The 17,991-nt window shown below is 42.0% G+C and overlaps 1 protein-coding gene across 2 annotated transcripts in view; it reads right to left on the reverse strand.

Annotated features, from left to right (window-relative positions):
* The window catches only part of LOC144601472 (disintegrin and metalloproteinase domain-containing protein 12-like), a 321,814-nt gene that overhangs the window by 112,102 nt on the left and 191,721 nt on the right, over positions 1-17,991 (reverse strand). For both annotated transcript variants that reach the window (XM_078413625.1, XM_078413624.1), the window contains exon 5: positions 8,755-8,831. In XM_078413625.1, coding sequence (XP_078269751.1) covers positions 8,755-8,831 — 77 coding nt within the window. The remainder of the gene's footprint in view (positions 1-8,754; positions 8,832-17,991) is intronic.

Raw genomic sequence — 17,991 nt, forward strand, 5'->3', positions numbered from 1 at the left:
ACAATGAAAAATGTCTCCTTGCAAATCTTTCGGTCATCAAATATCTCCTTTGTTGTAAATCTGCCTGTTTGAAGCACTAAGAGACATTTTTCTCAATGATAAAGACAGCATATAAATTATCATTATTAAATGCTGGTCTCTTTAGGAAAATTCAGGTAGTTCATTATTAAAATCTAAACTTGCAATGAATTTAAATATATTTCTGAAAGAAATACTTAAAAAGTTTGGATGCCAGTCAAATTACTGGGGGATAAAAGTCCTCCCTTTTACTGGCCTACACATAAACTGAAGAAAATGTGTTGATTTTTTAAACATTATTATTAATCTGCTTAAAAAAAAGTTCAGCACTTAATATTTGTTAAGTGGCAGCTGAAATGTTTGCCACGGCACTTTTTAAGTTTGTAGCAATTTATCTTTAGTGAAAACCCAATTAAATTTAATAAATATTCACATTTCAGGAAACCATAAAGCATAAAGGAGCTTTTATATTTTCCAACTATTTAAGAGCTTGAATTGATTTGATGTAATGCACCATGGTCAGGAGTGAAGAAAATGCCAACATAAACTGTCTGCTTGTACTTCATATGTCAGTACTTTCCTGCACTCATCACAAGTTAACATTGGTTCAAATTTCACATTGCTAAGAAACCCTGCTTTGATTTCTTTTTTGCAAAGCTGCAGGATTCTTTAGCAGCACATGACTCCACAGAGAGATTTTCCTTGCATTGTGAAGCAACCTGATGATTTTTGTTTCTGCTACCGATGTTATTGTGACTTATATCAGAATTAAACTTTGAGACCCATCTATAGGATTTTTTGTTGAGCATTATGTTACTAAAGCGATGGAAAAGCAGTGAAACAAACCTGACAGAGTTTAGCAGTTATTGGTGGAACATGTCTGAAATCGCTTTCAGTGAATCTTTTGTCATTAGGGAGTTGTGTTAAATTGATGGGATCTCTTCCAAGATCTAGCTCTCTCCTCCACCTTTGGAAGTTACCACTGTTATGCCACCATGCACATCTAATGGAATTAGCCTGGCAGACAGTAAGTTATGCCTCAAAAGACATTTAAAGATCAGGACGCATTGTGGATCGTTATCACTGTCTTACATTGTGTACTGTTTCAACTCTCTGAAAGACAGGACTAACATAAAAATTTGAAGAGAAGCAAAAAGCATGTAAAAATATAAATCTGAAGTAAGTACAGTTCTCTGTACTTTTATTGTATAAATGTGTGTGCCAGCAGGCTTCATTCATTGATAATGTTTCATGGTGGCACAGTGTCACTTTTCATCTCTTTGTTGCTCCATCTGGGAGGATAGGGCATGGCGTGTTGGAGATTTTCCAGAGTAATGTAACTCTGGAATTGGGTAATACACACTTTAAACCAAACTGAAAGCTTGTTATGTTTCTTTCCTCTCCCCAAAGCAGCACAGTTATCCGTCAAGTGACCTAGATAGGAAACGGCAAAGAAAGAAAATGCACTGCTGGTATCTCTGGAGCAAAGCGTCCAACTCTTGGGCTCATTCCAGCCTTAGTGACACAATAGCATATGACTCATTGATTTCAATTGTGCTGCCTCAAGATTGATGGTTGCTTCGGGAGGATATTGCGCACGGCCTGCAGTCTTGCTGAAATGTCACAGGCTGCCCCTAGCTCAACCTCTTCAAATAATACCATTTAGTTGGTGTTCCTGTCACAGAATTGACCTTATTTGGCAGCAGGTACATTGTGTTCTGACTCTGTCTCTGCTTGGCTTATTCCACCCATTTCAGGGATTTTTGTACAGTAGGTAGACACAAAATACTGGAGTAACTCAGCAGGACAAGCAGCATCTCTGGAGAGAAGGAATGGGTGACATTTCGAGTCGAGACCCTTCTTCAGACTCATTCATCATCCTCTTCATGGTGCAGTTTCCAATTCATATCGCACACGTTTCCATATGCAAGGCTTTTTATTATCAGCCACTCCAACTGCTCCTTATCATAATTGCAACATCTAAGCAAACTTGCTTGAACTTTTCCTGTTCTGTTTGTTGGTTATCCTTCACTGCATGCACTTTCTATTGCTGACCATCCATGCTTCCAGTCTTTATGTCTGAATGTTTTTTCAGAGGTAACTCTCTCTCCCAAAGAAAGTGTTCTGATTGCACTCCCAGATGCCACAAATAATCTGATTTGAGGAGTAAGTTCTCGAAATCTTTGAAACTTCACTGTCTTAGTTCTGTTAAGAAAGCATGAAAGGATTCTCCCTGCTCCCTCCCTCGCACCCTGCCCACGATTTATCCCTTATTGTTGGTAACCCAACATCTGATGAAGTTCGTTGCGTTTGTTTTTTTGAGCTTCATTTTGAACACCAGTAACCACGACATTATCATATCATATCATATCATATATATACAGCCGGAAACAGGCCTTTTCGGCCCACCAAGTCCGTGCCGCCCAGCGATCCCCGTACATTAACACTATCCTACACCCACTAGGGACAATTATTATTATTATTTTTTATTATTTTTTATTTTTTTAATAACATTTTACCCAGCCAATTAACCTACATACATGTTGTGATGTATTCTACATGGAGTTGTACAACTAAGCTTTTGAACAAGTTCCAAATGGCAACCTGGTCAAAAAAGTAAATGCCAATGGGATCCAAGGAAGGGAGGCAAATTGGATTAGAAATTGGCTCAGTGATAGTGGGCAAATGATAATATTTTATGAGTCTTTTTGCAACTGAAAAGTTGTTTCCAAAAGGGTTCCACCAGCTTCAAAATTTGCTCTGTTTCTGATTATTGCTCACATAAATAATTTAGACATAAAGACATAGACGCATGATGAAAACGTTGTAAATTAGGCAATTGGCTCTTGATAGTGATAGCTTGATAGTGAGGGGGGGGAAGCTTTAGACTCCAAGAAGATATATAGCCTGATCTGACCATTTGGGTGAAAAAGTATTGAGTAAAATTCAATGGGAGAAGTGTGAATTAATGTATTTGGCTGGGAGTATATCGAGAGCTGTGCATGAACCGAGCGATCTTGAAGTGTATGCCTAGAGCAGTTTGATAAGGTATTCAATACGGCCATTGTGATGCTCTCCTTTGCCAGTCGAGGGTCATGAGGTTATGCGAGACCATGGACTGAGGACTGCACATAGTTCTTGTCGCCACATTGCAGGAAAGATGCGACTGCATTAGAGAGGTTGCAAAGGAGATTTGAGAGGATGTTACCAGGGCTGGAAAATATGAGCAATGAGACAAGATTCGAGAGGCTCGGGCTGGTTATTTTAGAATTGTGGAAAATTTAATTGAGGCATATAAAAATATGAAGTGTCTAGACACGGTAGATAGGTTAAGCAGAGTAAAAATAATCGATAAATTTCCTCTAGCACAGGGATCAAAGCCATTGATAAAGTAATTGCTGGAAGAAATAGACAGGAGGTCAGGAAAAATTCTCCCCCTTCCCCAGAGGGTGTTCCGAGTTTACAGCTCACTGCCTGAAAGAGTGAAAGTGACACAAGCCATCATTGCATTTAAAGTACTTGGATGAGTCCTTGAAGAGCTGTGACTTGCAGGGCAATGGATCAAATGCTGGAAAGGGTAATTCAACTGGGCAGATTTTTTTCACAATTGGCGTGGTGGACATGATAGGTGAACTACCTCCTGTGTTGTAAATTTTCTATGATTCTACAAAGTAATGGCTACAGGTGGAAGAAATGAAAGGAACAGTTAATGTGTGGGAAAACTACCAGTCAGTGATCCAAGGAGGGCAGGAGCTGGAAACCACGAGGCAGAAGATCCAAGGAAATGTGTAAGATGTGGACATGTGAACATTTCCTCTCTGATTAAAACAGAAAATGTTGGAAATATTCAGCAATCTTACTCCTTATTTGGAAACTGGTTAAACTCAGGCTACAACAGGAATCTGAAGTGGGGCTTCAAATATTTTGAATAGTTTGGGTTAAATAATAAATACTGGTGATGTCACCAAAAGGTGTGCCTTGGAGCAGAAGCTAAATGCTCAGGGCCTGTCCATAGATTGCGCTCTCTATCAATGCTACTTAATCTCTTTCCATCTGTAAGATTCAGAAAGACAGTTCCTCCTGTCATTTGTGATGAAGCCCAAGTTAAAATGTTCAACTAGGTAGCTAAGTTTCATTTTCTGAAGTGTGGGGGTTAAGGAAGAGGGTTCATTTCAAATCTTTAAATTTTATTTACTGTGTGTGAAACATTGCTCCACTTATTAGATATAAAGTTTTTGGGGTAAGGCCGTGCCAGTGAGGTCGGGAGCTTGAATTGTTGCCTGGGGCCGCTTTAGATCAGTGGGGCTGACTGGTTCACATGGGTGGAAAACACAAGGCATGGCCCAGGAAGAACCTGATCAACCCATTACACATTTACATGAAGTTGTAACTGGAGCCTCAGTGTGGGCAGTGCACAGCTTTGTTAATACAAGTACATAAAAAGGTCGGCTAACTAATCCCCCTGATAGCCACGATCTTTCAGAGCTGTTCTGGGTATTTTAAGAAAACATCAGGATCTGTCTTCTACAGTTGCATAAAGAAATAAGATGGATAACATGTTAATATTATAAGCTGCAAGGATCTCTTTAATCTTCAACACGGTAAAGCAGTAAAACAAGATATTTCCGTGCGCTTGATCTTTTACAGATGTTTTTTTAATCAAAATTTATTTGTATTTTAGTGGAGCGTAATGGTGTGGTGTTTCATTATAATGTACACTTACTTTCTCCGAGGAATGAAAACTTATCAAGTGTATTTTAATTGATTAGCTTCAGTTGACAGAAAAGTGAAGGCTCATAGGCTCACATCATTACTTCAGGTGCACATGCACAAACATATAAAACCCACTGCCACTGACACTAAATGCAGGTCACCAGCAGTGTAAATGCACTTAGGGAAGTTACACGGCAACTCTGGCATGCAGAAAGAACAAATTGGCACATACAAGGCCACTTTACAATTGCACTTGTATAGGAAGGAACTGCAGATGCTGGTTTAAACCGAAGATAGACACAAAATGCTGGAGTAACTCAGCGGGACAGGCAGCATCTCTGGAGAGAAGGAATGGGTGACGTTTCTGGTCTGAAGAAGGGTCTCGACCTGAAACGTCCCCCATTCCTTCTCTCCAGAGATGCCGCCTGTTTCACCGAGTTGCTCCAGCTTTTTATGTTTATAATTGCACTTCACAGGGTGGATGCAGAGAGGATTGCTCTGAAACCTCTTGCTCACAAGAGGTTCCTCTTGTGGGACAATCGAAAAAATAGTGGCCACTGGTGAAAAATAAGTAGTCTTTAGATTTTGGACCCGAGAGATACAGCGCGGAAACAAGTCCTTTGGCCAATCCAGTCCGCTCCAACCAGTGATCACCCCGTACACTAACACTATCCCTAGGCATAATTGTAGAATTTTAAGGGGCCGATTACCCTACAAATCTGCCCATCTTAGGAGTGTGAGAGGAAACCGGAGCACCGGGAGAAATCCCACGTGGTTACAGGGAGAATGTACAAACTTCGTACAGGCAGCACCCATAGTCAGGATCGAACCTGGTTTCTGGTGCTGTAAGGCAGCAACTCCACTGCTGCGCCACTGTGCCTCCCCATTTAAGACAGAGATAAGGTGAAATTATTTATTTCAGAGGATCACTGGAACTCTTTTCATCAAAGGACAGCGGAAGTAGAATTCTTGGATATTTTTAGGGTAGATGGAGTTAGATTCTTTGTAAGCTGAGAGAGGAAGGTAACCGGGAATAGGTGGGAATGTGGAATAGAGTTTATAATTAGATCGTAACCCTGCCGCACTTGTATGTTCATTTATTTATAATTTAATATTTTTGAAAGCTAGGAATTTAGAAGACTGAGGGGGGATCTTATAGAAACATAGAAAATTCTTAAGGGGTTGGAGAAGCTAGACGCGGGAAGATTGTTCCCGATGTTGGGGAAGTCCAGAACTAGGGGTCACAGCTTAAGGATAAGGGGGAAGTCTTTTAGGACCGAGATGAGAAAACATTTCTTCACACAGAGAGTGGTGAGTCTGTGGAATTCTCTGCCACAGAAGGTAGTTGAGGCCAGTTCATTGGCTATATTTAAGAGGGAGTTAGATGTGGCCCTTGTGGCTAAAGGGATCAGGGGGTATGGAGAGAAGGCAGGTACAGGTTACTGAGCTGGATGATCAGCCATGATCACATTGAATGGCGGTGCAGGCTCGAGGGGCCGATTGGCCTACTCCTGCACCTATTTTCTATGTTTCTATGTTTCTATTCACAACATTAAGGTGACACAAGTGTCCACAATATTTTGTTACCGGTACCTGTATGTTATTGTGCCCCAGATATTATTACAAGGCTTATGAGCTGTGGAACAGAATTAATGCAAAAAAACTCACACAACGGCCTCTCCTCGATAAACTCTCATTATTACCTCATAAAGGATGTTACGGAGTACTTAGATGTTCATGGTAAAATAGGCCGAAGTCAGCATGGCTTTGTGAAGGGGAGGTCTTGCTTGACAAATTTGCTGGAATTCTTTGAAGAAGTAAATAGCAGGACAGACAAAGGTGAGTCAGTAGATGTTGTTTACTTAGATTTTCAGAAAGTCTTTGATAAGGTGCCACACGTGAGGCTGCTAAGGAAGATGAGGGCCCACGGTATCAAAGGGCAGATACTAGCATGGATAGCAGGTTGGCTGGATGGCAGAAGAAAAAGACTGGCAATAAAGGGGGCTTTTTCTGGTTGGCTGCCAGCTAGTGTAGTTCCGCTGGGGTCAGTGCTGGGGCCGCTACTCTTCACGTTGTTTCTTAATGATTTAGACGAGGGGATTGAAGGCTTTGTGCCATTTTTGCGGATGATACGAAAATAGGTGGAGCGGCAGGTAGTGTAGAGAAAGCAGAGACTCTGCAGAAGAACTTGGACAGGTTGGGAGAGTGGGCAGAGAAGTGACAGATGGAATATAGTGCAGCAAAGAGTGGAGTCATGCATTTTAGTAGTAGGAATAAAGGCGGAGACTTTTTTCTAAATGGTGTTGAAAATCCAGAAATCGGAGGTGCAAAGGGATTTGGGAGTGCTGGTGCAGGATTCCCAAAAGGTTAATCTGCTAGACAAATCAGTAGTAAAGAAAGCAAACTCATTGCTAGCATTCATTTCAAGAGGGCTTGTATACAAAAACAGGGATGCAATGTTGAGGCTCGAAGGCACTGGTAAGGCCGCATTTGGAATATTGTGAGCAATTTTGGGCACCATATCTGAGGAAGGATGTACTGGCTCTGGAGAGGGTCCAGAGGAGGTTTATAAGAACGATCCCAGGAATGAGTAGGCTAACCTGTAATGAGCGTTTGTCAGCACTGGGCCTGCACTCGCTGGAGTTTAGAAGATTGAGGGGGGACCTCATTGAAGCATACAGAATAGTGAAAGGCTTGGATAGAATGGATGTAGAGAGGATGTTTCCACTGGTGGGAGAGTCTAGGACTAGAGGCCATGGCCTCAGAATTAAGGGACGTTCTTTTAAGAAGGAGATGAGGAGAAATTTCTTTAGTCAAAGGGTGGTGAATCTCAGGAATGTTTTGCAACAGAAGGCTGTGGAGGCCGTCAGTGGATATTTTTAAGGCAGAGATAGATAGATTCTTGATTAGTACAGGTATCAGAGATTATGGGGAGAAGGTAGAAGAATTGGGTTAGGAGGGAGAGATCGATCAGCCATGTATGGCGGAGTAGACTTGACGGGCCGAATGGCCTAATTCTTTCCTATCCCTTATGACCTTATGATTATGGAGAGTGAAAATTGTGTAGCAAGTGTGTTCAAGCCCAGACTGGATAGTGATGAAAAAGGGTGGTGCAATTTCAATGAAGGTAAGAGCACAGGTTGTAGGGTGGATGCATGAAATTTTCATGAGTTGAAAAGGTCAGAGGAAGAATAGATTGATAATCAGGGAAACGATTCAGCAATAATCAAGAATAGGGCAGTAAACTCAATGGGAAGGGCCAAGGTACATTGTAGATGGAATGAATGTGTGGAAGAGGACATGTATTGGGGGCAATCACAAATAATGAAATATTAATGATTAACCTAGTTGATGGAAGACAGATGACTTGGGACTATCTAGAAGTGGGCTAGGGAGGAATGTAGCAGAACTAAATGCTGTTATATTTGGTTCACTGTTGGAGGGTTGAACCACTTGCAGGCATTGTCTACACAGTACAATCTTACGCAAATAATAGCAAGCAAGCTTCTACATTGGCCTACATAGGCCAGTGCCTCATGAGTGCTGCAATTTTGCCTGCTGTACGAAGCAAACTATAAGCTGCACTTATACGATGTGCTGACAAATGAAGACATTTACAATCATTCAGAGCACTGAGAAGGCAAGTGATGTTGGACAAAATTTCAAGGTTATACTGTTAAAGAAGTCTTTAGTATAAATGACCATTTCACTTTGCACTCTAATGATATTGCTGTCTTACTTGGATTGATTTGGTCAATCACATGGAGAAGCTTTGGATTGGCCTCTTCAGTAAGGAGCAAACATAAGGAGAGCATGCCCTTTTGTACCATTGAGTCAGACAGTCACTGCTCTCCTGACCTAAAACCATCTTCGCCTTACTGAAACCAAAGAATCCCAAAATAAAACAAGGAAACCACATGCAGCTTGTTATTTAGAAAGTCAATTCATGTACCCGAAGGAGAAAGAATATAATTTTAATAAAAACATAATAGATGTCGTAAATGTAAAATGTTTAATTCATACCTGAGACCGGAACAAGTGCTGAGGCTGACAGTAGATTGAGAATATCCTTGCACATGACCATGGTAGTAGCAGTGACCCTGAAAAGAAAATATTATACAATATCAACTATGTTTTTTTCCTCAAGGGCATGTAAATAAATAATATGCAAATCCATTTGGTTGAAACCTAAAAAAGTCACACAAGTCTATGAATAGAAATGAATTCCCATAGAAAAATCAGTAATTATTTGACCACAAGATGGATCAATTCATGAAAAGTTCAATGTGCCTATTGCAATGTTTAAACATGTCTCTTTGATAATGGTGATATCTTAATTTTGAGAGCAAAATATATTCAATTGAAGAATATGAGATTCCCACTCAGGTACATTATTGTTATGGTCAATTTTTTAAAAAGCACCTTATTTCACCTCTGTTACAACAGATTTCTTTGCACTACAATGAGTACTTGCAGTTAGACAGTCATGTGCACACCTAACTCATTTTTGTGTTGGAAACTCCAGCTTTGTTCAAGGGAAAATAACCAGTTCTTCAGGCATCTGAAGGTAGAGGCCCGGCGGAAAACCCAATATCAAAAAATAGACAGAGGGAAGCACAGGAGACTCAGCAACTTGTCATGGTGTGCTTGGGTTGTTCGGTGCTATAAAAATCATCTGTTGTCCAAATACCCAAGACTCCATCCCACTGAGATCCAAGAATGGGAGTAAACTGATCAGGAATGGAAAGACAGTCAGTGCCTAGTTTGAGTGCTCTGGATTCTGTCTCACAGCAACTTATTTGTGCCAATGTTACAGCCACACCTGACCAACAAGAAGTCAAGATGCAGCTTCAGTCACCAATGCAGAATCTCATTGTCCACATCTGCAAAGAGAGGTATGTACCTGCAAAGATGGCATCATTGTGACATCTGCAAGGAAGCGGCTAATTCTGACTGTGGTAACAATAGAAATGTCTTAATTTATTATATGATAACACCATATGATCCTGATGTGAAGTGCTCTAAAATTAAAATTATGAGTCCTACTATTTATATGCACACCGAAGGAAAGGATTAGGGAATGCATCCTGAAATAAAGATATTATGAAAGCAAAGGTGTTGCTGTGGTAAAAACTGTTTCAGTAGCATTATCACAACATTGTTGAATGATAAACTTCAGAACATTCACTAGATACTCAAGTGCTAAATTAGACATTTATTTTGTCTGTTAATTTAGCAACCTGAACAAATTAGTCCGGTGCTATAAGCAATTTGCAATTATATCAGATACAGATAGGACTTTCAAATGCACACTAATGTACCTCTGGGCACATCTTCAACAAATATTACAATTCTTAATGTCAGTTAAGCTCCACCAACTAATTAGGCCCAGGCAGTGAATTCTGATTAAAGTTTTTCAACCTGAAACATTGACTTTGTTGCTAATTTGGCATTAACCACCTGACCCTCCATGGATTCCAATATCTGATTTTATTTCCTAACAAGGTATATAAGCTAAGCACTAGCTAAGATTCAAGAGAGACAAGGGTCAAGATTGGTTAATTGTTATATTTTGGTTGCCATGTGTTCGCTTCTCTGCCTGAATCACCCTTACGCTGCACATCACAGTGTTTATTTTCTCAGAACAGAGGAAACCAGAGTCAAGAGCTTTTAATTGTCATTTCCACTGGGAATGGAACAATGAAACTATTCTTGCTGCAGTTTTACAGGCACATTAACACGACAAATATAAAATAAACAATAAACTATACACGGTAACCAGACCATAGTAATGCAGCACAAAGTATGGAGTGCAACCTTAAAAAAAACGTAGTTTGTTGCTGGGGTTGGGTTATGATTAGGGTTGGCTCAGGAGCTCAATGGTTGATGGGGGAAAAGCTATTCTTAAACCCGGATGTAATGGTTGTCAGGCTCCTGTACCTTTTCCCCAATGGTAGCAACAAGATGAGAGCATGGCTTGAGTGGTGTGGGTCTCTGATGATATTACTAACTATAATTTGGGGAAATTTACAGCATAGAACCAGCAAAAATGAGCAGATTTGCTACTGTTATGCTATTACTTGGCTCCACTTGGCTGCGATGAACTTCCCCACAAGTCGTTGCCCACAACGGGTGATCCACGGCTTAAACCTGGGTTATTCAAAATAAGACCATTTGAAAGGAAACAATGAAAGGTAAATTCAGAAAATACAAAATAAAATTTATATCCTTAAGGGTGTTAAGTGCTTGGAATAACCTACCTAACAAGGTAACAGAAATTAAAAGGTTAGGATATGAACCTGGACAATGGCTGTTTGCAGGCTTTTTACAGTGGGGGTTTCAGAGTGGCGCCTGGCACCTGACCTATTCCTATCTAACAAGCTCAATGCTTATTTCCTGCATGTGTCACTAAATAATGAGAACTATTATAATTGACATAGACTAGAGATCAAATAGCAAAACTTGTGGTTGATATAGCTCAGGTACTCACCAGGATCACCTTTAAGGTAAACAACAAGGTGCTGGAGGATCTCAGCAGGTCCAGAAGCATCTTGGGAGGGAATCAATAGGCAATATTTTGGGTTGGGGCCTTTCTTCAGACTGGTAGCAGGAGGGAGATGGAGGTGGGACAAGGCCCAACTTTTCCAGCTCCCCCCCCCCCACACCCAACTCCTATCAGTCTGAAGTATCCTCCCATACACTGGAATTTAGAAGGATGAGAGGAGATCTTATCGAAACGTATAAGATTATTAAGGTGTTGGACACGTTAGAGGCAGGAAACATGTTCCCAATGTTGGGGGAGTCCAGAACAAGGGGCCACAGTTTAAGAATAAGGGGTAGGCCATTTAGAACTGAGATGAGGAAAAACTTTTTCAGTCAGAGAGTTGTGAATCTGTGGAATTCTCTGCCTCAGAAGGCAGTGGAGGCCAATTCTCTGAATGCATTCAAGAGAGAGCTGGATAGAGCTCTTAAGGATAGCGGAGTCAGGGGGTATGGGGAGAAGGCAGGAACGGGGTACTGATTGAGAATGATCAGCCATGATCACATTGAATGGTGGTGCTGGCTCGAAGGGCCGAATGGCCTCCTCCTGCACCTATTGTCTATTGTCTATTCCCTCCCCAGATGCTGCCTGACCTGTTGGGTTCCTCCAGCACTTGATGTTTTACTCAAGATTCCAGCGTCTGCATTTTTGTGTGTCACCTTAAAGGCAGATGGCACCTCCATTGTCTGTCAATTGTTTTCTAAGAACAGGGGTTGTGCAATGAGGCAGGTTTAAGATTAAGGCAAAGCCATGCAAGTTTAAACAAATCAAAGTCACAAGATGCAACATGGAAGACAATTGTAAAACCAGATATGGTAAAGTTTGAAACATGATTTGCTTCAGACAACTTCATTGTTTCATAGAGTCTGAAGAAGGGTCTCGACCCGAAACGTCACACATTCCTTCTCTCCAGAGATGCCGCCTGTCCCGCTGAATTACTCCAGCTTTTTATGTCTATCTTCATTGTTTCATTCCTGTCTATTAAGTCAGATACATTATTTTGAGAGTGACAGAGCTTTTTTTATGCAACACCCTAAGGATTGCGGGAAAGGTATCTGTTTTCATTGAATTACTGCTACTAATGATTGATTAACAAAGAGAGTAGGCAGAGGGCTAGCCATCCACTTTCTGGAACCAATGAAAATGGTTCCTAGAGATATATGGGTAGCAGTTAGTCATGCTGCTGGGATGATGAAGTGTAAACAAATACCAATGAATCCAACAGCTAGTTCGTATCATAGGCTGGTCAGGGGCAATTAAATGAGCTGTTCCAGTACGATGTGCCTTCATTATTTTTCTTCCGTCGGAATATAAAAATATATATTTTGAATTAGCTGGAGCCTTGGCCCACATGACTGCTCAGTTGAACGTCATAACTGGAAGAGCTATTGTTAATTGAATAAATGATAAACTGATTATTCTATACAGTTATTTGCAATGCAGAAAATACGTTTCATGACTCCTATGTCACTAGGGGTTTTAGATGACCTTTAGAAAGATAGAGGCAATATACACACTGGAACATAATTTAGATCACAAGATGATTCAATTGACCTGCAGAATTAGATATTGGGCATTCTCCTCTACATAATTTGTTCAGATATCTTCCAGAATCATATCTAGCAACAGAATGTATGGTTAAGGGTTGACCGAGGGGGAAAGAGGAAATAAATTGTAAAGAAAAAAATCTCAAGGCATATTTTTAATTTAAGACATATCCTGACTGTCTTTTAATAATCACAGAGATTTGTACAAGGAGGAAATTACTAATAGGAAGTCAGGAAATGACTGCAAAGAAGAACTCAGCAGCAATGACAGTGAAAATAGAGAATGGTTTTGTTTGATTAGCACGGGGATTGGAACAAGTTTACCATTTTATTGTTAGTTTCCTTAAGAAATATGTTAAATATGTTTTGTTATAGTTTCTGTATGTGAGTGGAATATACTATAATCAAAACATTTTCTTTCTGCTCATTAGTTTCTCAGGACATGTGCACTGACAGCTTGTATCGCCCATCCCTAATTGCCCTCAAGACGAAGGTGGTGAACCGGTTTCTTGCACTAATACAGTCTTTCTATTAAAGGTATTCCCACTGGGAATGCTGCTGGGAAGGAGGTTTCAATCATAATGAACAACGGGTGATATATTTCCAAGTTAGGATGCTACATCGCTCAGAGGGGAACCTGCAGCTGGTGGTGCTGCCTTGTACCTGATGCCTTCGTCTTGCTTGGTGATTAAGGTTGCAGGTTTGAGAGATGTTAGCATTTAACAGGTGGTACACATGGCAATGACGCGTGTGAACACGAGGAAAGCTGGAGGCCCAGATGGTATATCTGGGCGAGTACTAAAGTCTTGTGCTACTCAGCTGGCTCCAGTGCTCACCACAATATTCAACCTCTCCTTGGCAAAGTCCGTGGTCCCTGCATGCTTCAAAAGATCCATCATTGTACCGGTGCCAAAGAATGCCTCTCCAGCGTGTTTAAATGACTACCGACCGGTGGCCCTCACCTCGGTTGTCATGAAATGCTTTGAGAGGCTAGTCAAGAAGCACATCTGCGCCCTCCTTCCTCGCAACATGGACCCACTACAGTTCGCATACCGTCCGAACAGGTCCACGGATGATGCGGTCTCCCAGGTTCTACACACCGCTCTCTCTCATCTGGACAGCCAGGGGGGCTATGTGAGGATGCTGTTCATTGACTTTAGTTCAGCATTCAACACAATAGTCCCCAGCAGACTGGTTGAGAAGCTGCTGGAACTGGGGCTTAGCACCCCTCTGTGTGCCTGGGTCCTGGACTTTCTCACTGCCAGGCCCCAAGTGGTCAGGATGGGGGAACACACATCTAGCTCCCTCACCCTGAACATAGGATCCCCCCAGGGCTGCGTCCTTAGCCCCCTACTGTACTCCCTGTACACACATGACTGTGGGGCCAGGTTCAGCTCAAACTCCATCATCAAGTTTGCTGATGACACTGTGGTGGTGGGCCGGATCTCCAACAACGATGAGAAGGCCTACCGGGAGGAGGTGGCTGATCTGGCACTCTGGTGTCAGGACAATAGCCTCCTCTTGAATGTCACTAAAACAAAGGAGCTGATTGTGGACTTCAGAAGGGCTAAACATCCAAGGACGTACACGCCACTCGAGATAAATGGGTCTATTGTGGATAGGGTGAGCAGTTTCAAATACTTGGGAGTCCGCATCGCAGAGGATCTGACGTGGGCAACGCACATTGCCGCACTGGTGGGTAAGGCTAAGCAGCGCCTTTATCACCTTAGACATCTGAGGAAATTCAGAGTGTCGCTGAGGATCCTTCATTGCTTCTACTCTGGGGCTGTAGAGAGCATCCTGTCCGGCAACATTACAGTCTGGTTTGGGAACAGCTCTGCCCAGGACAGGATGGCCCTGCAGAGAGTAGTGCGTTCGGCAGAACGCACCATGGGAACTACACTCGTCCCCCTGCAGGACCTATACATCAGGAGGTGCAGATCCAGAGCAAGCAAGATCATGAGGGACCCCTGCCACCCCAGCAACGGACTGTTCCAGATGCTACGATCAGGCAAACGGAGAGGATGAGACGGAGCTTCTTCCCACAGGCCATCAGGACTGTCAACTTTTATAACCCCAGAGACTAAATTTTTGTCGACACTTTTTGTGCTATGTTTAGTAACTTATTAACTTTATTTATATGCTGTAACTGTAATTCTTTTTGTGCACAACCCGCAGGCATTGCCACTTTCATTTCACTGCACATCGAGTATGTGTATGTGACAAATAAATTTGACTTGACTTGACTTGACTTGACTAGTGGTGCAGGGAATGAATGTTTATGGTGGTGGATGGGTTACTAACCAAGTGGGAAACTCTGCCTTGGATTGTGTTGAACTTCCTGAGAGCTGATAAAAACTGCACTCATCCAGTCAAGTAGAGTATTCCATCACACTCCTTGCTTGTGCCTTGTAGATAGTGGGAAGGTTTGGACCATCAGTCACTGGCGAGTCAATGCTTCGACCTGCTTTTGTAGCCACAAAATTGAAGTGGCTGGTCAAACAGACTCTGTGCCGGGAAGATTGATGGGCGGGAATATATAGGGAAGTGAGTGCCGTCGAATGCCAAAAGTAAATAGTTAAATTCTCACTTGTTGGAGTAGGAAATTGCTTGGCACTTGTGTGGCACAGATGTTATTTTAATTTAGTTCAGTTTAGAGATACAGCATGGAAACAGGTCCTTTGGCCCACCGAGTCCACACCGACCAGCGATCCCCACACACCAACACTACCCAACACACACTAGGGACAATTTTACCTTTACACCAAGCCAATTAACCTGCAAACCAGTATGTCTTTGGAGTGTGGGAGTCAACAAGATCTCGGAGAAAACTCAGCAGGTCATGGGGAGAACGTACAAACTCTGAACACACGAGCGCCCATCGTCAGGATCCAACCCAGGTCTCTGGCGCTGTCAGGCAGTCGCTCTACCGCTGTGCTGCCCTTCTCACTTACTAGCCCATGTCTTCATACTTTTATTTTAAACATATGTTCAAAATAATGCAGAATTCTCATTTCCTTTGGAGAGCGGTACATATATTTCTTTCTTAATATTCATTTATATCCATAACAAAAGAATATTTAAAAATCCAAAAAGACATTAGGCAATAGGTGCAGGAGTAGGCCATTCGGCCCTTTGGGACAGCACCGCCATTCAATGTGATCATGGCTGATCATTCACAATCAGTACCCCGTTTCTGCCTTCTCCCCATACCCCCTGACTCCCCTATCATTAAGAGCTCTATCTAGCTCTCTCTTGAAAGCATCCAGAGAATTGGCCTCCACTGCCTTCTGAGGTGGTGTTGTGAAGGAGAGTCAAACTGGAATAGGGTGCAATTAATTTTCCCTGCCCCAACCCAGTGATAAGTGAAATGGAGAATTAAAAAATAAACAATGTGCCAATCAGTGTCAGTTTTTCACTGGTGAGTCAAAAGGCTCAGTAAAACAGGAGCTGCACTTTGAAAATGAGTTGGAAAATGGCATTTATGTCCAGCAATGAAATAAAGATTGCAGAGAAATTCAAAGCAAAACTGGCCAAAGTAAATCTTGTGAACAGAACAAAAAATATCTCTGCCTCGGCACAAATTCAAATCAATCTGAAAATGAACTGCTGAATAGAACTGAGCCAAGTTTGATTTTGATAATGGATTTTCAGTGGTTCAAAAGCTCCGTGATAAAGTGTACATTTTGCCACTGAATTTAAGAAAGAGAAAAGCAATAGCAACCACTTAAATTTAGATTGCATTTCTTTTAAATTCCACGGGAGGTCAGCTGCCTGGCATTGCTGAGTTTAACTTTTGTTCGGAGCCAATCGTGCCAGGTAGTATATTTTTACCTTCCACTGTCCAGTGCTCATCAGGCACCAATGACCATCTGTTTAAAAGAATCATGTCAGTAAAACATCATTCTCTGCAGGGAAACAACTATCTACTCATCCAAGATTCTCATATAATTAACATTATGAAGTTAAAATGCAGGGAACGCTAAACTGATTCTCCTCCAAAATCTGCCGTTAGATTACTACACACCCTTTGCTTCTCATGCTGACAGCATGCTCACTTGTGTGACCTGCTCATTTATGGGAGTGATGAAGGCATTGTTGCTAACTGCACTGTTGAGAGGCTGTGTGTCCCAGTTGGAAAGCAGCAGTTCGAGTGGCTACAACCACTTAGATTTCTGATGTAAGATCACTAACCTGAATTTCTCTCTCCACAGATGCTGCCTGACCTGGTGACTACCTCCAGCATTTTCTGTTTTTACATCAGGTCCCCGCTATTTTCAGTCGTCTGCTTTTCAACCATTGCAACTTTGTCTTTCCTACTACCCATTAAAAAAGAGCAGCATTGCAGCTGCAGCAGCTGTGGGGGGAGGGTGGGGGTGGTATTCTGTGTCATTAGATTTAGCATGGAAACAGGCCCGTTGGCCCACTGAGTCTGCAACAACCAGCAATCACCCCCTATACTAGTACTGTTCTACACATTAGGGACAGTGTAGAATACAGAAGCCAATTAGTCTACAAACCTGTATGTCTTTGGAGTGTGGGAGGAAACTGGAGCACCTAGAGAAAACCCATGCGGACACAGGGAGAACGTACAACCACTGTACAGACAACGCCCGTAGTCAGGATTGAACCCGGTTCTCTGGTGCTGTAAGGTAGCAACTCTACCGCTGTGCCACTGTTCCGCCCTTAGTTACTCGAACTTGAAAAATAATGGCACAACTGTGAGAGAAGTTGCTGCGTCTTTCCAATGCTGCACAGGAGACTTGATGGAGGAGGTTGGCAAGAGGAAATGTAATCTGCCCACCAGAGACAAAGAGACCTTGCAGACAAATTCTCCAAAAATAGTTGGTAGTAATTGTTAGGCTTTAACCTACAGAAAACCTCCTAACTTATTGTAATCACTAAGTTTGACCTTCATTTGCATGCAAAAACAGATGTAATGTTGAGGCTCTATAAAGCGCAGGTCAGGCCACATTTGGAATATTGTGAGCAGTTTTGGGGACCATATCTGAGGAAGGATGTGCTGGCTCTGGAGGTTTACAAGAATGATCTCAGGAATGAGTAGGTTAACCAATGATGAGCGTTTGTCGGCATTGGGCCTATACTCGCTAGGGTTTAGAAGAATGAGGGGGGACCTCATTGAAACATACAGAATAGTGAAAGGCTTGGATA

Source organism: Rhinoraja longicauda, chromosome 16 (assembly GCF_053455715.1).
Source record: "Rhinoraja longicauda isolate Sanriku21f chromosome 16, sRhiLon1.1, whole genome shotgun sequence".
In the NCBI taxonomy this organism is placed as follows: domain Eukaryota; kingdom Metazoa; phylum Chordata; class Chondrichthyes; order Rajiformes; family Arhynchobatidae; genus Rhinoraja; species Rhinoraja longicauda.